Source organism: Polyodon spathula, chromosome 3 (assembly GCF_017654505.1).
Source record: "Polyodon spathula isolate WHYD16114869_AA chromosome 3, ASM1765450v1, whole genome shotgun sequence".
Taxonomy (NCBI): Eukaryota; Metazoa; Chordata; class Actinopteri; order Acipenseriformes; family Polyodontidae; genus Polyodon; species Polyodon spathula.
Genome location: NC_054536.1, coordinates 60,715,991 through 60,736,007, shown reverse-complemented (window position 1 = coordinate 60,736,007; position 20,017 = coordinate 60,715,991). Strand labels below are relative to the sequence as shown.

The 20,017-nt window shown below is 36.6% G+C and overlaps 1 protein-coding gene across 2 annotated transcripts; it reads left to right on the top strand.

Moving 5' to 3' along the window:
* The first annotated feature begins 166 nt into the window (after window positions 1-166).
* Window positions 167-18,540, top strand: LOC121313273 (syntabulin-like). 2 transcript variants are annotated; one of them, XM_041245641.1, is made up of 7 exons: window positions 167-640; window positions 6,045-6,102; window positions 6,566-6,728; window positions 10,325-10,516; window positions 14,504-14,606; window positions 16,081-16,236; window positions 16,728-18,540. In XM_041245641.1, exons 2-7 carry the CDS (start codon window positions 6,079-6,081, stop codon window positions 17,860-17,862), a joined length of 1,773 nt encoding a protein of 590 aa, XP_041101575.1. In that variant the 5' UTR covers window positions 167-640; window positions 6,045-6,078; the 3' UTR covers window positions 17,863-18,540. The 2 variants fall into 2 exon arrangements, with proteins under 2 accessions (XP_041101575.1, XP_041101574.1); XM_041245640.1 differs by having other exon boundaries at window positions 170-640; window positions 6,560-6,728; window positions 16,728-18,537.
* Window positions 18,541-20,017: the final 1,477 nt, after the last annotated feature.

Genomic DNA, 20,017 nt, shown 5'->3' with positions numbered 1-20,017 from the left:
AGGGTACGTTTATCACTACAGAAACATATCTAGCTAAATTATATGTTATGAGACAAACTGTAAAACACTTTTTTTTTCTTTTTCTGGATATAGTTGTTAACATAACTTGATCGGCTATCGTAGTTCCGGAAAGGTCACTATTAAAATTGGTACGGTTCTGTTAGCTATGTTTTGGGGTAAAGAGCAGTCCCTTAGAGATAAAAAGATGTTAATGTTTTGATTTAGTGCACTCGGTTACTTTACCCACAGTTTGCACCTGAACATACAGTGCAAATAATGGCTAAGTATTTTCTCAGTTTATATAATCCAGGGAATATTAGTCGTATGTTTACGCCTTGGTTTCTGTTGTCCCAGTGATGTTTTTGCTTTTGGCTGTTTGTCCAATCCCATCACTGCTCTCGACTGCTGGAGTATCACAATCAAGTGCCAGAGCGCTAGGACCAGAAGACTGATGCAGATCACTCCTCGAAGGAAATCGATTCATTTTACTTTACATACCTTCGCGCAGTTTTACCAAATAAAACAGCCTATTTATTAGGAATATTCAGAAACTGTATATTGCATTCTGGCCGGATACGAAGATCCATAACCAATCAGTGTGGATTTGTGTTGAAAGACATTTCTACTAATATCTCAACAGGCAAGTTTGAATTTTAACTATGGTTTCTATTTATATGTTTTGAAGCCAGTAACTAATAATAATAATAATAATAATAATAATAATAATAATAATAATAATAATAATAATAATTCATACACTTGAAATATGATTATATCATTGAACACTGCGATTTTAATTGTTTTCTGTTACTACTCTATATGTAGTTTAATAATGTTTATTTAATGGTATACATAATTTGTAAAATTTACTAGGCAACAATGGCTGTTTTGGTAATATGTCATGGAACAGTAATCATACAGGAACAAACACATGCATGCATGCATACTGAACCTTACATAATTAAGCCATTGTTTTGTTATTTTAGTTGGGCTAACTGTAATGTAGTGTTTTTTTTGTTTTTTGGGGTTTTTTTTTGCAATGGTAATTGAAAATAATTTTACAATAATTTGGCATATCCATTTTGAGCAGGTGCATCATTTTGGAATTCATGTCAGCAGGCATGACATCATGTCACAAATTGTGTGTGTGGTGTGGCGGAAGTATAGACTGCCTTTATATAAAAATGTGTGTGTGTGTGTGTGTGTGTGTGTGTGTATATATATATATATATATATATATATATATATATATATATATATATAAATCCATCATGCGCACATCAATGAATCGGTTTTAAGCTTGTTTTACTTGGCAAGTCAACATGTGAGGCGTGTTTTGGAATAACTTACTGTATTATAATACAATTTCAGATCAGGGGAAAAACTAATTAACCCACAATCGTTTCAGTTTTTAGAAGTTTATGGTTGATAATATAGGCTCATTTTTTAAGAGAATGGAATTTAAATCTGATTGTTAGACATAATTAAAAATGTGTATTAAAGTGACATTTTATGTAAACACACATGTGGACCAAACAAATTGCGACAGGTCAAAACTGTATCCATGGATCTGTTCTAATGAGCAAACCAGCAGCCTGCGTTTAGTCTAGCACTCCACTGTAAACAACAGGTTTTTGATTTTTGTTGCAATAATATTAGTTCGTTAAAATTGAATCCTCCATCACGAAAGTCCAAGAAGTATTCCAAGAAAAGTCCCAGATTTAGAAAATAATGAAGGGACAAGTTGAGGGAACTGAAAAATAACGCAAAAACAGTTATCCTTTCCATGTGCTTTGTTTTATCAATAAACAAATAGCTATATAACAGACTTTAGTATCTTTATAAATGAGGTGTGCCTGTTTTCACTCTCTGGAACACTTGTGTTAATAAGTTGCTCCTGACACAGCTAATTTCTTTGTTACAATATTCAAATGATGTGTAGGGATTGTTTTTAAAATCATAGGCTTGTGCACCACTTATTAAAAAACACAGTGGTTTATTTTAATTTTATTTATTTTGTTTTATGTATTCATTCTTTAACTAGGAAAAACCTCATTGAGACCAAGGCCTCTTTTACAAGTGTCCTGGCAAGACGACCAGAAACAGACAGCAGTAATTTCACATCCCTAAAAATAACATCACTATCATTCAATTGTGGGAAGGATGTGGGTGGCATCTGTTGCAAATAACTATTAAAGTCAAGTAATGTAAACACAAACTCAACCTCAAAATTTTTTTTAAAAAGTTGTTTACCCTGAGAACACTCATGCATGTATAAAGATTTTGTCAAGAATACCAAAATGATAAAAACTACTATAAATATGAAGTCCAGTGCACTTTTTATTAAAAAACATATTCAACAGTTTAAAAATGTAACTTACATTTATATATTTTCTTTCGGTTACAATGTGAAATTAGTTTTTATGGTTTCAAATAAGCCCATAATGGGTAGAGGTTTACATTTCATAAAGCACAAACGTTTGTATGATGCATTTTATCATTCTATTTGAAAGGCAAATGATGGAAAGACATATATAGATGAACCTTTCAGTCTTCTAGGGAAGCAATGAGGATTTAGTCTTCAGAGTGCTTTGTAAAGTACTTTGTACTTTGACTGAAAAAAAACAACAATAAAAAACTCACCAGTATCACATTTTAATATTCTGGCAAATAAAATAGGGCATGCCTCATTCTGAACAGAAAACAACTCCAGCATATGTATTGCACTTTTAGCACCAGTGCTGTTGATGCAGTGCCTTTTTCCTGTTGCTAAGTCAGTTGCTAAGCATGATACTCTGCCACTGCACACTGCTGAATCAAATCTAAATAATTTATCACACTCCCTGCTTTATTGTCTGAGTGCATCTTTATGTGAATGGTTTTAAGCCTACATAAAGTGACATTTTCTAATGGATTTATTAGGTGCATATAGCATTTCCATGATGTATAAGTCTTAACACGGTATATAGTCCTTTTATAAAGCAATCTTGGAATACACATTTAGAGATCCTGATGCCCTGGCAAATGCATATTATGACAAATATTTATTTTGAACCTTTGTTAAGCTTCAGAAAATGTCCATCTTAAAAGGCTGACCAAACATTGTGTACATTTGAGGTCAAGATTTGACAGTAATCTTACAACAGAGTCCATGTGCGCCACATTTTCAGTGTTTTAATGTTTGCGTGTGTACTTCCTTTGTGTGCTGAAGGCCAGTTTCTTGGCTGTCTGCTTTAATTGCTCACAATGTGATCTGACACTCAGTGTTATCAGGTTTCACCTCACAATACATCCATTGGTATAAGAATGTTGGAATAAGTTGACAGACTAGCTGAATGTTTCCTAGTCAAACAGAAAAAAACATATCTATCTACCTTTATAACATTGCTGTACCAGTATCCTTCAGCATTATCCACTGTAATCATTTTTTTTCACAGTGTAGTAAACAAATTTCAGTGATATAAAGATTCTAGAATCTACTACAACCAAGTAGTTCAGTAGTTCAGGACAAAGCCCACAACACAATGATTAGATAAACAAACTTTATTGATGAGGTATGCGAAGCAAATGGAAACAGACCTACATGGATGGAAGATCCCCTATCTTGCCACTGGGCGAGGCAGGAGACCCCCATAGAACTGTACTTAGAAATTTAAAGTAGAAGATGGGGGCCGGTGGTGGGTTGTTAAAGAAATGTGAAAGGAAGGGTGAGTAAACAGGTTATTTATGCTCGCGGTAATTATTCACTTTGGATTCAATGAGGTCAGGGCTTCTCAAACTCATTTCTGGGGACCCCCTGTGTCTGCTGGTTTTCATTCCAAATGAGCTCTCAGTTACTTAACTATACCCTTAATTGAACTGATAATTTGCTTAATTAGATCTTTTTGTTCAAGTTAGCTATAACATTTTATAAGTAACTTCAACTCTGTAACTGTTTAAGAGCCGAAGCAATTAAAAAGGTCTAATTAAGCAAATTATTTCAATTAAGGGTTTAGTTAAGTAATTGAGAGCTCAGATGGAATGAAAACCAGCAGACACAGGGCGTCCCCAGGACTGGGGTTTGAGAACCCCTGAATTAGATAATATGATTCAATTAGATGAAGTGACAAATGTGTTGGGGTTTGTCCATCCTCCTGAACCCAAGTTGTAAACTTTAATGTAATGCTAGTTTTATTCTGTTGTAGTTGTTTTATTTGTGTCATGTATAAAATTCAATTGATATTTAGTGCATGTAAATAAAACTTATTTGCAAGCACCTCGGCTATTTCTTTTTGTGTTGGGACAATTATTTCAACATTCAGAAGAATATTCAAATGTTCTTACTCTGAAACAAGTCTGCCTATATTTTAGAACTGTGTTAGATTAGAGAAATTCCCAAGTGGTAACATTAAAATCTGAACAACACCACATTATCAGACATCAGGAAAAAACCCTTGTGACTGGTGGGGTAGGGTAGCGTCACTGGCAATCTGTGGTGTAGTTGAGCCGGAACGCGCTGGAATGGCGTTCTGGTACTTTTTTCAATAGGCAGAACCTTATTTAAGAATAATTTCAATGCATGCATAGTCTTTCTGTACCATGCAATTGAGTAGGTATTAGGAACCAAATTCCCTACGTGCCACTACTGATGGGACACGAATCGGAGTCTCCGTCTCCGATAACCGGCATGTATTTTAAATGTTTAAAAGCAGCGTCAAGTCGCACACATCTCCTGATTCCTGCACAGTTGTACGATTCAGTCAGTCGTCCTTATGATGCAATGAAGAGAACATTAGAAACTTATATTACAAACTAGAGTACTAAAGTTTAGTAAGACTAACAATGTTTCCTTTTTTAGTAAAAATGCTGATGAAGTAGCCAAATTGTGTTTTTTAAAGCAGCCAAAAAACGCACTTCATTTAAGATTTAATATATTTTACAAAAAGCATAAATAAGTGCTACACATTAGGATGTTGTAGTGATTGAAGTTCTGCGCTGATGATGACCTCATAATCGAAAGGAATAGAAATAGAACATGCCTAATAAAAATAACCAAACCACAAAAGACTGTATTTACCCACAAGATGCTTTCAAAACAAGACAAATTTGGCTGGAATACTGACAATTTGGCAGAACTGACTGTAAAAGTCACATGAGATGCATGCATTACCTATTAAATGTGAATTTGTATCATTTTTGTTTAAGAAATTTTGTTGGCGTATCGATACTTTTGGATTTAGGACTACAACACTGCTGGCAAGGCTGTTTCCATCAGGGAGAGAGATCAGACACAAGAAGCTGCAGTTTAATCCATGAACCATGAAAAACCACTGAGGGAAGTTATTGACAACATTTCCAACATGAGAAAAAATGCAGTAGTCCATTTCTTATATAATGAAGGCTGTTGGTATTGTGGGGAAATGAAGTTGTAAACGTACATAACAAATTGCGGGATGCAAAATGGAGGATAACTAAATGAAATAGATTCATGTGTTGCTGTGCATGATACTTATGGAAGATAACCTAGTAACAGCATTGACACAGGCCTGCGATTGGGAAATTGACATTGATTTGTAATAAAAACATGAGTAACCTGGTTGAGGTACTGGATTTTAATGATTGATTTTAATAATATACTGATTATATTACTGTATTTGTTATGGGTATTTTTGTAATAATTATTTTTGGTGCTGAATGCCCAACCATATTCAATAACCATGGGCCCTGTATCCCCAACTCCCAACATCCAGGGCCCAATTCACATATATTTTAAGACATGTTTTTAAAATGAGTCATAGGATATACAGTTCTAAACAGAAATTAACCACCTATTGAATAAAGTTGCATGAACTGCACATTTGGGCTTTAAAAACAGTGGGCCCTGCCTAACAAGCGTTTCTTCTCTGTGCTTAAATGTTTAAAACTTCCAATCAAAATAAATAGATACAATTACATAGTGTACTGTGTCTATTCACGTAACCTCAGGGAGAGCTGTTGTTGTGTCCAATGCCACGTGTCTGCTCAGTGAAGCACACGTCTGAGGTCTCACTTTTCTTCTCTGATAGGTTCCTGTGGAAAAAAACTGTTGTTTCAAGCGGAATGGGACCTTTCCAAGAATTTGAGGTACCACTAGTCTTTGATACTTTAGGAAAATAATCACATAATGATGCACTTTTTTAATTAAATGTAAAACGATGGGTATTTTGCTGTGGATATTTTGTTAGTACATAGGTACAAATTTCATAAATCAAATGTTTGTTTATGACTTTGCGTGTATTTCCATACAATGCAATGTTATTATTAAATAATTCAGTAATTTATTATGAGTAATTTGGAAATAGAGTAAAAAGTAAATTCAGCAAATTTTTTGTTACATAAACATTGAATACAACCAACAGCGTATCTCAGAGATTTGGTGGTATGTCATGTATGCAGATCCTGTGCAATAAGCAGACAAAAAACTAAATTATTTTTAACAGATTAAATTATATTTTTGAACCACTTTCAGCCATTTTCAGTTTGTTTAGTTTGTGTTTTAGTCTCATAACGCAATACATATGCCTACTGTGCTGGTCTAAAGGAACAGAAGGAGCAAGAGAAGGAAACCCCCCGCAGTCGCATTCCTCGCCTTGTCCTCCGCCCCTACCGCCCTGAACAGAAAGGATCACCAATGTCAGAGTCCCTATTTTCAGAAGAGGAGAGTTCTGGGCATTCTGGAAGAACCATTAGCAGCAATAGCTTTTCCTCAGGTAAACTGTTTATTTTTAATAATATTGTGGCGTACCTCACAGTTGAATCACACAGGGCGAGGCAATTCCAAACACGGGCGAAGGGGGCGGGCACGAACCCGGGACCTCTCGCACTAAAACATAGCGCCGATACCGCTGTACAAAAGAGTCGTCTCCTTTGCAAAGAGCGTGTATCGCGCTTATGTCATTGTATGTGATTTCGCCACCTACCAGTCCTGCTGCTGCCTTCCCCATACACGATACACTGTGTTGTGTTAATGTAATGAACGGCATTATGATGCCAATCATCTGAATAAATCATGTTGTTTTATTGTTTTATTGAAGCTGTGTACTTGTGCTGTGTACTTGTACTGTGTGCTGTGTACTGTGTACTTCCGCTTGTACTTCAGAACATTTTGAGATAAAAGAAAAAAATAGGGTGGAACATGTAGTTTAAGATTACTATTGGTCGTTAAGTAACATTAGCCTAAATGCAGCTATAAACTGCTGGCCAAGTAAAAGCTGTGAAATCTTTTCTGTGCTGTTCCAACCTGTTATGTTCCAACCTCAAATAGTTTAGGTTTTATATAGTCTGATCCTGGTCAAAATTAACTAAGGTTTTTGGAAGAACCCCCTTAGCTGCTGCTACTGCTAATATCTCATAAGTCATATTACTTGCAATTTCATATTTTCAGTGATTTGGAAACTTGATTTGCACAATGTACACTAGAATTTACCTAATATAACTTCATGTTTCTGCAGTACAGAGTCAGTACAGTTTACACAGCTGCGTTTTATGATTCCCAATCAAGTGCCACTAGAAATGAACCATTTCACTGCCACATTGTCTTAACCTCTGTAACCAATGATACAGATTTGTTTTTCACATACTGTCTCTGTTTACTTCATGTTTTATAAATACAGTCACAGACAAAAGTATTAGCACCCTACACTTAATGTAAGATAATTCAAGAAAACATGTAAATACATTTAGCAAACATTAGTCAGTAATTAATATGACAAAGACCAAAATACACAATTTCTGGTAGTTTAACAAAGTTTATTAAAAAAACAAAAGCACTTAAGCAATTTCAAATATGTGTTCATGACAAAAGTATTAGCACCTTTACATTAAAAGTCTTAACAAATTTAATAGAACTCATTTAAAAGTATATTCATTATTTGAAAACCTTTACACCATAATTAAGCTGCATTATAAAGCCAAAAGCCAGAAAAAGAGGTAATTATTTGCAGCATCTGTTGGAGAAGAGTGTTTTGGCAATACAGCTAGACAAAGGAGTTGGATTCATTTATGAGAAACATACAGACAGTGTCAAAGAAATATGGAATGCCAAAATCCACAATCAGAGCAATAATCAATAAGTACCACAGAACAAATTCAACTGAAATCCTTGAAAGAAGTGGACATCCAAAGAAAAGTCTACAGCAAGGACAAAGAAAGATTTAGAAGCATCAGATATAATCATGCGCGAAAGAACTGTACAAAAGCACCTGAACACAGAAGAGTTGACTGCATGTAGACCTCGCTGCAAACCACTTTTAAATAAAATTCATAAAACAAACCATATTCATTTTGCCAAGAAATATGAATAGGAATCTGAAGCATTCTTCAACAAAGTTATTTGGTCCAGTGAGACTAAAATATAACTTTTCCCCAAAAATGTTTGGGAAAAAGGGAAAGCCTTCAAGGAAGAAAACCTTGTACCTACAGTTAAACATGAAGGTGGTTCGATCATGATATGGAGGTGTTTTAGCAGTTCAGGGACTGGAAACATTCTTGTAATTGAAAATCGAATAAATGCAGCCATGTATCAAAACATTATACAAAGTTCAGTGATGCCTTATAGACTGATTGGCAGGCAGTTTATCTTCCAACACGACAACAAACCAAAGCATATGGCTAAGTCAATTGGAATTCTTGAAGAAAATGAAGATAAAAGTTCTGGAATGGCCTTCTCAATCGCCACATCTCAATCCAATAGAAATGCTTTGGACTGATCTGAAAAAAAAAACTGTAGCTAAGCAATATGTAGCTAAGCAATCTGTTTGAACTGAAGGAAATATGCAAGACAGAAAGGGCCCAGATTTGACCAACAAGATGTAACATACTAGTTAAGAATTATCATAAATGTCTGAGAACCATAATAAAAGCAGTAGGAGGACACACTAAACACTAAAGAAGGCGTGCCAATACTCGTCATGAACGTATACTTTAAATGAAATATGTTTGTTTGTTTTTTTTATGAAGATTATTTGTTAAATTATTGGAAATTGTGTATTGTGTTACCTTGAATTATGGTATAATACGCATAGGGTACCAATACTTTTGTCTGCAACTGTAAGTTTATTTTTAGACCTTCTGTGACCCAATAACAATACTTTATTAAGGTTTATAACCAGTTCATGCTTGATAATAAATTATATTACCTCTAGCTACAATCACCTTAGATTTACACGTTTCACACATATTATTAAATGTGTTATTATGAAAAAGTATTAATCTTAAAGGGTTAATTACCAAGACTTCAGAATTAATGGTCTTACCTCTCATTCATAGCATAAATGTATTGTAAGTCCCATATCATTCTTATTTACAACATTTAGTTTTCCAAACTTTCGTTTTGTAATTCACGCACCAGATATTAGGACCCCACCTAGGAATTTAAGTGCTGCTGTGGCAGGATAAATGGACTGCACCAGAGTCAAAGTGAAAACCAAAATCTGGAACTAAACAGTCTACAGCAAAATCACTACGTGACTTGCAAGAAGGTTGTTCTGCATCTCTTAAGTCTCTGCTTTTCTCTGAATCTGCATACTGTGTTGATTGTGTGATAGTTTTATAATGTGGACGAATGTCCACTTTTTACAGATTTGAACATTGGTAAACAAAACTAGCAAATTAGATTGCAGAACTTTTGCTCCAGTTTGAAGTTTCAACTGTTAAGCAAAACAAAAGGAAGGTTCATTTATCATTTTAACTATGTATTACATTGTTGATAATGTTATAACAAGCATCTTTAACCTTTTTTTTGCCTTTTGTTGTCTTTTTTAGCTAAAATATGACCCTATTTTTTGTGCAACTAAGAAAGAAAATAATGGGTCTGCAGTTCTACTTTGTTAATTATGCATTTCTTTCTTGTCCACGCCAGCAGGGCTGGAACATGAAACTTGAAATGCCTGCCAGCTATAGCACACACTTTTATGTAAACAGGAAGATATCACAGACTATGCAAGACTAATAGTAGGAGCTCTCTTGGCAGGTGCTTCCATATTCCAAGTCTGCACAAGTAACAGATTTTTCATGAACAGTTTTGATGTGAATTCAGGACAACAGACTGCTGCCATTTTCCATCTCTGAAGGAAATAGAGATGATATTTAAGGAGTATTGGTCAACTATCCCTCCACAACAATTTAGAGACTTCTTAAGTTGAATCTGTGCTATCCTAGCTGCTCATGATGGCTGTACACAATATTAGAGAATATTATGGCAGATGTTTTTTTATGTTGTATCCTATTTATAATGTCTTCGGGATGAGATAATTTATGTAACAAACGACAGGCTTCATTGAATAATTTAACTGTTTGTGTTACCCAGATGACACTGGATGCCCAAGCAGCCAATCAGTGTCCCCTTCTAAGACAGATACAGAAATCAGCCCAATAGGGTTCCCTTCTCCTGGTGAAGAAAAGAAAAATGTAAAGAAAACAAAAACCAATGCCATGGCTGAATGGAATGCTTCTCCTAGACGCTACAAGAGGGAACCATGGCCACGTCCATTACAAAGAGGTAGGAGGAGTGATGATATTGATGATATGTAACCCACTGAACCCCTAGACACACATTTTTTTTTAAATTTGATAATGCTTAGAGCAGAGCTTCCCAACCCTGGTTCTGGGGACCCCAATGTGTCTTAACTAGACCCTTAATTGAACTAATAATTTGCTTAATTAAACCTTTTTAATTGTTCTCAGTTCCTTAAAAGTGGCATACACAAACACTTGAGTCGAGTCTCTTAAATTACTTTGTACTTTGTCTGGACCTAATACAAAATGTAATAATGATGCTAAGTATTATTGAAATTAGTTTCGTTTGTCTGATAACTTTGTTGCTGCATTCTGTCTACTTATGGATTGAATTTAAGTGTAAGAGTTATATCACATGAGCTGGAGTTCGACTCGTGCAAATTTTCCACTAATAATCGACCGCGGGAACTATGTCTATATCTAGTAATGCATTATTATGTCTACATTTGCTCCTTTCACACTGGCACTCCTACCCAGATCCAGACCTGGGTCCTGGCTACCTGCGTCACAATCCCGCGTAGTGTGAACTATGTACCTGGATCCTACCCGAGTTATCTCAGGACATGGGTTGACACGCTTTGACCAGGGTTGAGCGATACAAAATGCTTGATGACTCTTTGTGAGTTAACACAATAACAAACAGCCAAGCCTGTGTGAAGGTTTCACTTCTGCAACAAATGTTTCTGTTCATTCTGTTGAGCTATATTTCTGTGGATTGAGACGCAGCATGAGCCAGACTGCAGCAGTGATGTAGAAACATTTGCTCTAATCAACATTTGGGCCGACGGTTCAATCCAGAGAAGCTTGAATGGAAGCATCAGTAACAAGCTGCTTCCGGGGCATTGATACACATATCGTTTACTTACGTCTGTCACCCAGGTCAATCCTGCTTTGTCAAAAACAGTGTGAAATCATGTAGCATGACACTGGGTCCAGCCCGGGTAGGTTCTGACCTGGGCAGAGCATGCCAGTAAAAGGGGATATTGCATGTAATTGTAGAATACATTGGTATGGTTGATGCAATAACACTATATTGAGCTTTTTTGTCACAGTTAAAAAAACGACAAAATAGTGGTAAGTCCCATTCCCTTTGGCTGCACAAATGCAGTTCATTTTTTCGGTTTTAAACTTTAATTTTGGTTTCACTGAAAACCGTTTGGACGTCAGAAATAGCTGACGTTGATCAAAAACACTGAACCGATCATAACTGACTTGTGTCGTTACTGTGTAATATTTGTAAAAGTCTGTAAATAGCCTTGTGAATTCAAATGTAGTTACACAAAACTACAACAAGTTAACTTACACAGTTGTTATTTCTATGGAGAACAAAAGCTTGGTTACAGATTAAAATACTTAAAATAAATACTATTTACCCACAAAGGCACATATTTTACTCAAACTCATTTTCATAATACAAATGTATCATTAACACAGTTGTAAGTAGGTAAAATGCTTTTTACTGCATAGTGACTTTTTATTTTGCAAATTAAGGCAAAATGTCAGGAGTGTTACTCCATTTTAAATACAAAATATGTTAGTCTTATGGTCTCATATGTATATTGGCAAGTATGCAGAGGATTAATTCGAATTTATGCTAACAGCCATCGAGCACTTTGTTTTGCTCAACCCGAGTCAAAGTGTGTACAGTGCTCCCTCACTATAACGTCGGTCTCGGGGAGATGCAATATGAGCGTTATAACCAAAGAGCGTTATAAACGCGGGACGGGGGGGGGGGGGGGGGGCATCACGAGACACACAACAACAGACATCTGACTAGAGTACAAAATAAAATAATCCCCTCTCTATAATGCACATATACTGAAACAATAAAGTAACTTTCTGTGAATTAACTATGCATAAAGCACCATGTAATCAACGCTATATGTTTAAAAAAAAAAAAAGGTAACATTCCCACTGGTTGGATCATTTTAATTAGTAGTTTTTAAACTATAAATAGCCTCGATAAACAGTCTGTTCGAAGTGACAGACAAGCAAACCAAGTGCGAGAAGGAGAGCGGGGTCGTGTGAGGGAGGATGAGGGAATGGACTCGCCCCAGATTTGGCTGGTGGACTGGGGCTGAAGTGTAAATACGAAAGATAACCACATAACAGGCATAATACTTATTTAGTTATAAAACGAATGCTGAATAAGATGTCTGTGTTATAAAGTGTCAGCGCAGCTTTTCTTCAGTTTAGATACTGTATAAAAAAGGGAGAGACAGAAACAGATGTTAGACTCTGAAGTTGTTTACAGTTTGAACCACACCAGTACTATATTTACTGTAGAAATATTACATGAATCACTAGTATAGGGAATTGTGGGACATGCTGTAAGAGCATGTATCCGAGGCGCATTATAATCGAGAGCCTTATAGTGAGGGAGCACTGAATATCTAATTGAAAAAGCTGACAACAGCTTGCCAATTAAGAAGTGCCATTGATAACAGGTGAGTAATTTTATTAAGCAGTGTGTTTAATTTATTTTATACAAAGCAAAACGGTTTTGACTTAAACATATTCAATTTTTCCACGGTAAGTCTTTATGCTTGTATATAATATTGGTTTCTTTACAATTATAGCAAAAGCTGTATTTGTTGCTGGAGTGTTATGGTTGTGCTGTTTCTAGAAAAGCTCATTCAAATTTGTCATTTATGTCACATTGTAGCAGCCTTTTGTTTCTGTTATCCAATGCAAGTGTGGGTGTGTGTTTTTTTCCGGCTGGAATGCATTCAGTGGTTATGCAACGTCTCTGCATTTGCACTGAATGTGCTCTTCGTGGCAGCTGTCTACAGACTCTGTTTGTTTTATATGCCAGCAGGGTTGGCATTGAATACCATGACTGAAATAAGGTCCACACATCAAATTTGTTTAAATTTATTTGTAGATATTGTTGACATTTTCTTGAGCTTGCTGGAAGATGTTAATTTCTTTTATTCTGCATGCAGATAATGTCTGCCATTTACTAACACTGATCTTCAAAATATGTACTGCTGCATAAATGCTCTTGTATGCACTGTCCCAGCAGACTTCCAAACCTTGACTGCATGAATATGGAAATGCACTTAGTAATTCCCCCATGAAGTTTTCATAAATATTTCATGTGCATTTTTTAAAGGGATCAGAGATACATGATATAGTTGGCAACGCTAGAACTGCTTTCAGCACACATCAATATTTAAACTCTCCTTAAATGTATCTAGCATGCACAATAAATATTTTCTTCCTGTAAACTTTGATAATGCCATCTCTGTATTAAAGATGAAGAAATGTCAGGTTTATATACCAAACGCCATTGGTAATTATTTGATCAAAAACAAGACTAAAAGATGAATAAGGAAGGTTGCTTTGGTGAAAGATTTTCGCTTTTAAAGTATTCACTGCAAATATTTCAAGGACATCTGATGAAAGGGTGAAGACTGCTCAGTTAACCGATATGACAACCCTGAGCTAGGTAAACGGTAGGAATCGTGCAGCCCTCTGATATGATGACAAGCTGACACTGCCAGGGCATGTCTTCAAAACATCTGGAGTGTGGTAGGAGCTGTGTTAAGTCATGGCAAGTCTGTAATCAGATAAAATGGCTCAACAGAGAAGCTGCTCAGATTGAGCTGGTGAAATCGGATTATACAAAAGCCTTTACATCTGCCATAGTTTATTATATTAGGAGGAGGGGGAGGGGAGGGAGGGTGATTGCAATTTGCATTACTGCTTTTAGTGATTTTCAGCCAAATTCTCTCGAGGAAATACTAGTGCTCTGTAAAGGTTTTACACTTAACACATACAAGCCCGTTTTGTTTATTACTACAAAATGTAAAAAGTACACTTGCTGGTTTGTGCTATTTACTGCAAACCACAGATTGTGAATATGTACCAGATACTTAAGAACTGTTAAGAACACATGACTACAATTGCATTGAAATAAAATCTGATTTGCTAATGTGTTATTGTATTTTGTGTTTGTCTTGTGTAGCCAGTGAAGCGGACTTTAGTTCCTCAAGCAGTACAGGTAGCATTTCAGCACGAGAAGCTTCTGTGACTGCACCAGGAAGCAAGAAGTCCTCTCTTACCCGCAGGTACACATCTTCTTGAATTAAGTTGTGACATATGAGAGATTGCCTTGAATATTCATCTAAGCATTTCTCATTGTCCACATAATCCTGGTAACAAATGTGTGAATAGTTGAATATACAGCGGTCACTAATTTATTTGAATTAAGCAATAAAGTCTTTCAACGGCATAATTATCTAATTTAATAAAAATGCAGTTTTATCACTCATAGCAAATCTGTCCCTCCAGTATTGGAAGTGCTTCATTGGATTTCTGTAAAGTTACAGAAGGGAGTGGATCTACATTATATTCTTAATTTAGTGTCTGAATTCCGACCTTCTTGCATTCTACATACTACGGTCACATGTTTATTGCCTGATTATTTTTGATAAAGCTTAGATTTTCTTTGTGTGTCTGTATGTTTATGGAGTGGGGGGTGGGGGGCTCCCCTGAATTTGCTTCCACAGAATGAGCTGTACGTCTGTTTTGTATTGTTTGAAGCAATGTAGTGCTCTGATCACGCAATGTTTTCTGCACTTTACTAGAATTTGAATTTTAGTGTTAATGTCAAATGTACAATATTATAAAAGTACACCTTTTTCATTTTGGTAGCCGTGGTCCTCATGGAAGGACAAACCGCTCAACGCACAAGTTTGCTGTCAGCCAAACTGCAGCAAGTGATAAGGCACTGTTATCCATGTTCCACAGAAATCAGCCACATACAGCGTCATCGCACAGCAGCAGCACTAATTCTGGTTCTTACAAAGGAAGTGACACCAGTCCCACTAGATGTTGTTTTTTTAATGTATTATATCTCTTATCATCGTGGCATCTGTAATGCCTGTAGAATATGCTTTTTAAAATGGATGGTAACAACAAAGATCTAACTTTCAGAATCAAAACTTTCATAACTGATTTTGAAAAATAGCTGTGAGTTAATTCCTTCATCGGCTCTAAATCAGCCTGCTGAAAAGGTATGACTGTGTAAACCTTGCCAAAGGTCTACCTTCGTTAACCTTTTGAATACATAAAGGAAGTGACCCAGAAGCTGTAAGAAATGACAAGCTTGTGAATCATTTTAAAATGCCTGTCATGGTTGCATAGAGAAGGTAAAAAGATTTATGAATCTTTCTATTCTGTTCTGCTTCATTGGACATGTTGTTTATTTTCAAGTCTCAGTGGCTGCCCACTCATATTCAAAGGCTGTAGGATGCACTGTTGCTAGGCTATTCTGCACATTGTACGTAGCACAACAGACTTCTAATTATGCTGTTACATGTATACAGAAGAAAAGCTGTTAGTTTCTTCTTTCAGGGGGGATACAGCAGTCAATTGGGGATAATGGGATATCTACATGTCTCCATCTTAGTAAGGAAACAGCAGGTCTGTAACTGATAAACCCAGTGCAGAACATGCTGGAATGAATACTCCAACTCAGGTTTAGCATTTCTTTAATGACGTGACATGCCAGAGTTTTAAAGTGTGTATTTTATATTACAGAAGAACAAGCACGGGTAGATATGCTTCCTGTGGTGACCACCATGGCATTAAACCACCAGCACCTGAGCAGTACTTGACTCCTCTGCAACAAAAAGAGGTTGCCATTAGACATCTTAAAACTAAACTGAAGGACTCTGAGACCAGGCTTCATGAAAAGTAATTATTATTCTTTAAATGCAGTACTTAATGTAGAGCGCCAGTTTTTTTTTTTTTCTAGTCAGCTTTCTTACAACACCTCTTGTATTTGCTACTGCAAGTCTTCTATGCGAAACTTAATGCACTGCATAACGGAAGACCAGTCGATAACCTGTAACCAGTGCTGTAAACGGATTCATTTTATTTTTGGATAGTTGAGTTTTAGTTGCCGTAGAAAAATGTCTAAAATTTGGCGCAATGCCCTTTAATGCTACCTGTATGTAGTGGAATATGTGTATTGCAATCTACTATTTTATAATTTAATGGAGTTATTTTAAAGATCCACTGTGATGACTCTTAATCCTACTGGTGTTCACCACCAGAGTTTATTTATGGGCCTCTTAATCAAAACTGAAATATGAATTGCATCACTAATTTACTGTATCCTTTTGATACACTAGTGGTATTCAGTTATTTCTGTTTAAGATTATGCAACTTACATTTTTTTTAAGGGAAACTGAGATCGAAGAACTGAAGTCGCAACTGGGCCGCATGAGAGACGACTGGATTGAGGAGGAGTGTCATAGAGTTGAAGCTCAGTTGGCCCTTAAAGAAGCAAGAAAGGAAATAAAGCAGCTGAGACAGGTGGTTGAAACCATGAAGAACAGCCTGCTGGAAAAGGACAAAGGGATTCAGAAATACTTCATTGACATTAACATTCAAAACAAGAAGCTAGAATCTCTGTTGCGCAGCATGGAGTCAGCTCAGAAAGGATCTTTGGGAGATGAGCCGACTCTTGACTACATTTGTACTTCGCCAGGCAAATCCTTAGCCGGCAAGTCAGTCTTTACAAAGATGGAAGAGGGCGTGGCTCTGGAGGACCAAGCGACTGAGGAGATGGCAGATAGTGGCTTGCTTGTGAATGACGAGATGGCAAACAGGACGGATTTCTTTGAGCATATGATGATGTCTTCTACAATTGAACCAATCGATGACTCCCAAATAAAGTTCAGTGCAACTCATTCCAAGATGGTTAAAAGCGCAACATATAAGATGATACCTGCCCTGCCTTGTGGTAATGTCTTCATGACTGAAGGTAAAACGGTGGTGACTGAAAAACCCATTCAGACCAATGTTGTCCCCTGTGCTCCTGATATGCAAAACCTTCTCCTGCATCTGATGAAAATGCAATATATCGCCACATTTCCTCCAGCTGCAGCTCATTCTTTCATGGAATACCCCAAAGAAGTACTGGACTTAACTCCCAGTGATCCCAATTCTGCTATTTTGGCGTCCTGTGAAAAATCAGAGGATTCAGGCATCTGTTCAGAGTCCATTGAGAACCACATTATGAAGGAACTTGATTTTGATTCACTGCATGAGGTGTCAATTAGTAGCAAACAGCAGACCACAGCAGTTGTGGAAAGGCAATACTGGAGCAGAAGTTTCTTGCTGGATCTTCTGGCAGTAGCCATTCCAGTTGTGCCAACAGTGGCATGGCTATTTGCAACCCAAAGAGGAGGAACTGATCCAGTTTATAACATTGGGGCACTGCTGCGTGGATGCTGTGTTTTGGGCTTGCACACTCTTCGTCGTTCTCTTTCCACTGTGTATCGTTCCAACATTCAAACCCCTAACACCCACTAAATGCACGAGGCTAATCAAGCGCACTTACATATTAAAGCAAAGTTTTATATAATACAGGATATTTCTTTTTTTTTGGCACTGTCACCCTGTAAAGTGTTTGCACTGCTTCATTTATATACTATAACTGCTTTGGAAAGTTGCAATACCTAAAACAAATAAATTAGTTATATGTGCATAAGTCCGATTGTGGTGTGTGTTGATTTCAAATACTAGATAAATGGTTATGTTTTAATTATAGCTGTTATTAATTCAAATTAACTTAAGAATTTCTGATGTCCTTGTGTAAAAATGAACAAACCCTGCTGTTGTCATTTTTGGTGATGAAATTGATTTCTATAGTTCCTTGTGCTTGTGTATTTCAGCTATTTGTATTTGTGCATGTAAATGCTAAGATGCTTAAAGTACAAATGAAACCCGTCAATGTGCTCAAGTCATGTGCAATATTTTATTTACATCAAATGTAAAAATAGTTATTAAAACATGCTAAAACCATGTACAGTATCATTCTTTCATAAGTGCAAACATGGGCTTATTGCAACACAGGGTTACTACAATACATTTGTGATACAGTTTATGAAGCTACAGTACTGACATGCATGAATTAGTTTCTCAGCATCAGCCAAAGAAAAGACCTCATTTTAGCAATGTTACGTAGGTGATAAAAGACACTTTTATAATTTTTTGAATATGTGCATCAAAGCTCAAACCAGAATGAAATATAACCCCCAAGTTTCTTACATCAGATTTTATATTAGCGGTCAGGTTGCCCAAATCATCCAGTTGTTGAGAACCTAACAGCAGGACTTCCATCTTATCTGAGTTTAATTGCAAAAAAAATGGAGACATCCAACTTTTTATGTCAGCAAGACACTGTAGTAAGACTGAAATAACAGTAGAGTCACCAGGCTGTACAGAAATATTTCTATTACGTTTATGAATGATTTCCTCCAGTGACAGCATATACAAAGAAAATAATATTGGACAAAGAAAAGAGCCCTGGGGACACCACAAGCAATATTGGATAACCCTGATACAGACTCCCCTAAAGAAATAAAATACTGTCTGTTAGTTAGATATGACCAATTCTAAAACAAGAACAGTTCCTGTCAGGCCAACCCAGCTTTTCAGACGATCAATTAAAATAACATGATCCACAGTATCACATGCAGGTCTAAAAGAACTAGAATGGATATGGAGTTAGAGTCAGCACTAATCAATAAGTCATTCACCACACTGACAAGGGCAGCCTATGTAGATCGAAACCCTGGCTGAAATATTTCAAGGACATTGATATGTATTAAGTTGTTTGACTACTACCTTTTCAAGAACTTTAGCAAAGAAAGGCAACTTAGAAATGGGTCTAAAATTCTTCAAGTCATTAGAATCTAAGTTAGATATTTTAAGTAAAAGCTTAACCAAAGCAGTTTTGAAGGAAGCAGGAACATTACGCAAAAAAACTAAATGCATCTTTAAGGAATTGAGTAAGAACTGGATCCAATGAACAGATTCAATGAACATAGATTTCTTCTGCATTAGTAATGTACTCAAATCATTCGGTGTAATCACAGAGAATGAGCCCAAAACAGAGCCGTTTTGTCAAGAAGGAAAACACAAGGCAAATTCAAGGGCTAAATTCATTTTTATTTCTCTAACAAGTCGCATTACGGTCATGTCCACAACTGCTGCTTCTTTTCAATTCCACCTTGGTATCCAGCTCCCACTCTCTTTTATAGGTGAGCTGGAGGGAAGCAGTGCCTGCTCCAGCCAAACCAGCACTAGATACCTCACCTGGCTGGAAAGTCCCAGGCTGGCAGCTGTGGGGAAATTCCCCAGCCCAGGGTTCCATAGAACCTTCTAAAAGGGAGGGGTCGGGGCCCCAGTATGACTGCTGGTAACCTCGCTCAGTGGAGAAGTATACACTGACCACGCCCCCGGTTGGTGATGGTCAGTCAGTGCGCTGGCCCCGCCCCTCTCTCTAGCCTGCCTCAGGACCCGCCGTATGATATATATAATACTATATAAGATATATATATTATATAAGCAAACCTGGTCTATGATATCTAAATATATATCCTTGCAGGGCTTCTTATATATCATATATATAGAATATAGACACACACACAGTACACTCTTGCTATAACACCCTTCACTAACA

What these genes read in the sequence shown, in the direction of transcription:
- LOC121313273 (XM_041245640.1), top strand. Translation starts at nt 6,079, where the DNA reads ATGGGACCTTTCCAAGAATTTGAG. An exon ending in CAGCAATAGCTTTTCCTCAG is followed by an intron (nt 6,729 to 10,324) that starts GTAAACTGTTTA and finishes TGTGTTACCCAG; the next exon opens with ATGACACTGGATGCCCAAGC. An exon ending in AAGTCCTCTCTTACCCGCAG is followed by an intron (nt 14,607 to 16,080) that starts GTACACATCTTC and finishes TTTATATTACAG; the next exon opens with AAGAACAAGCACGGGTAGAT.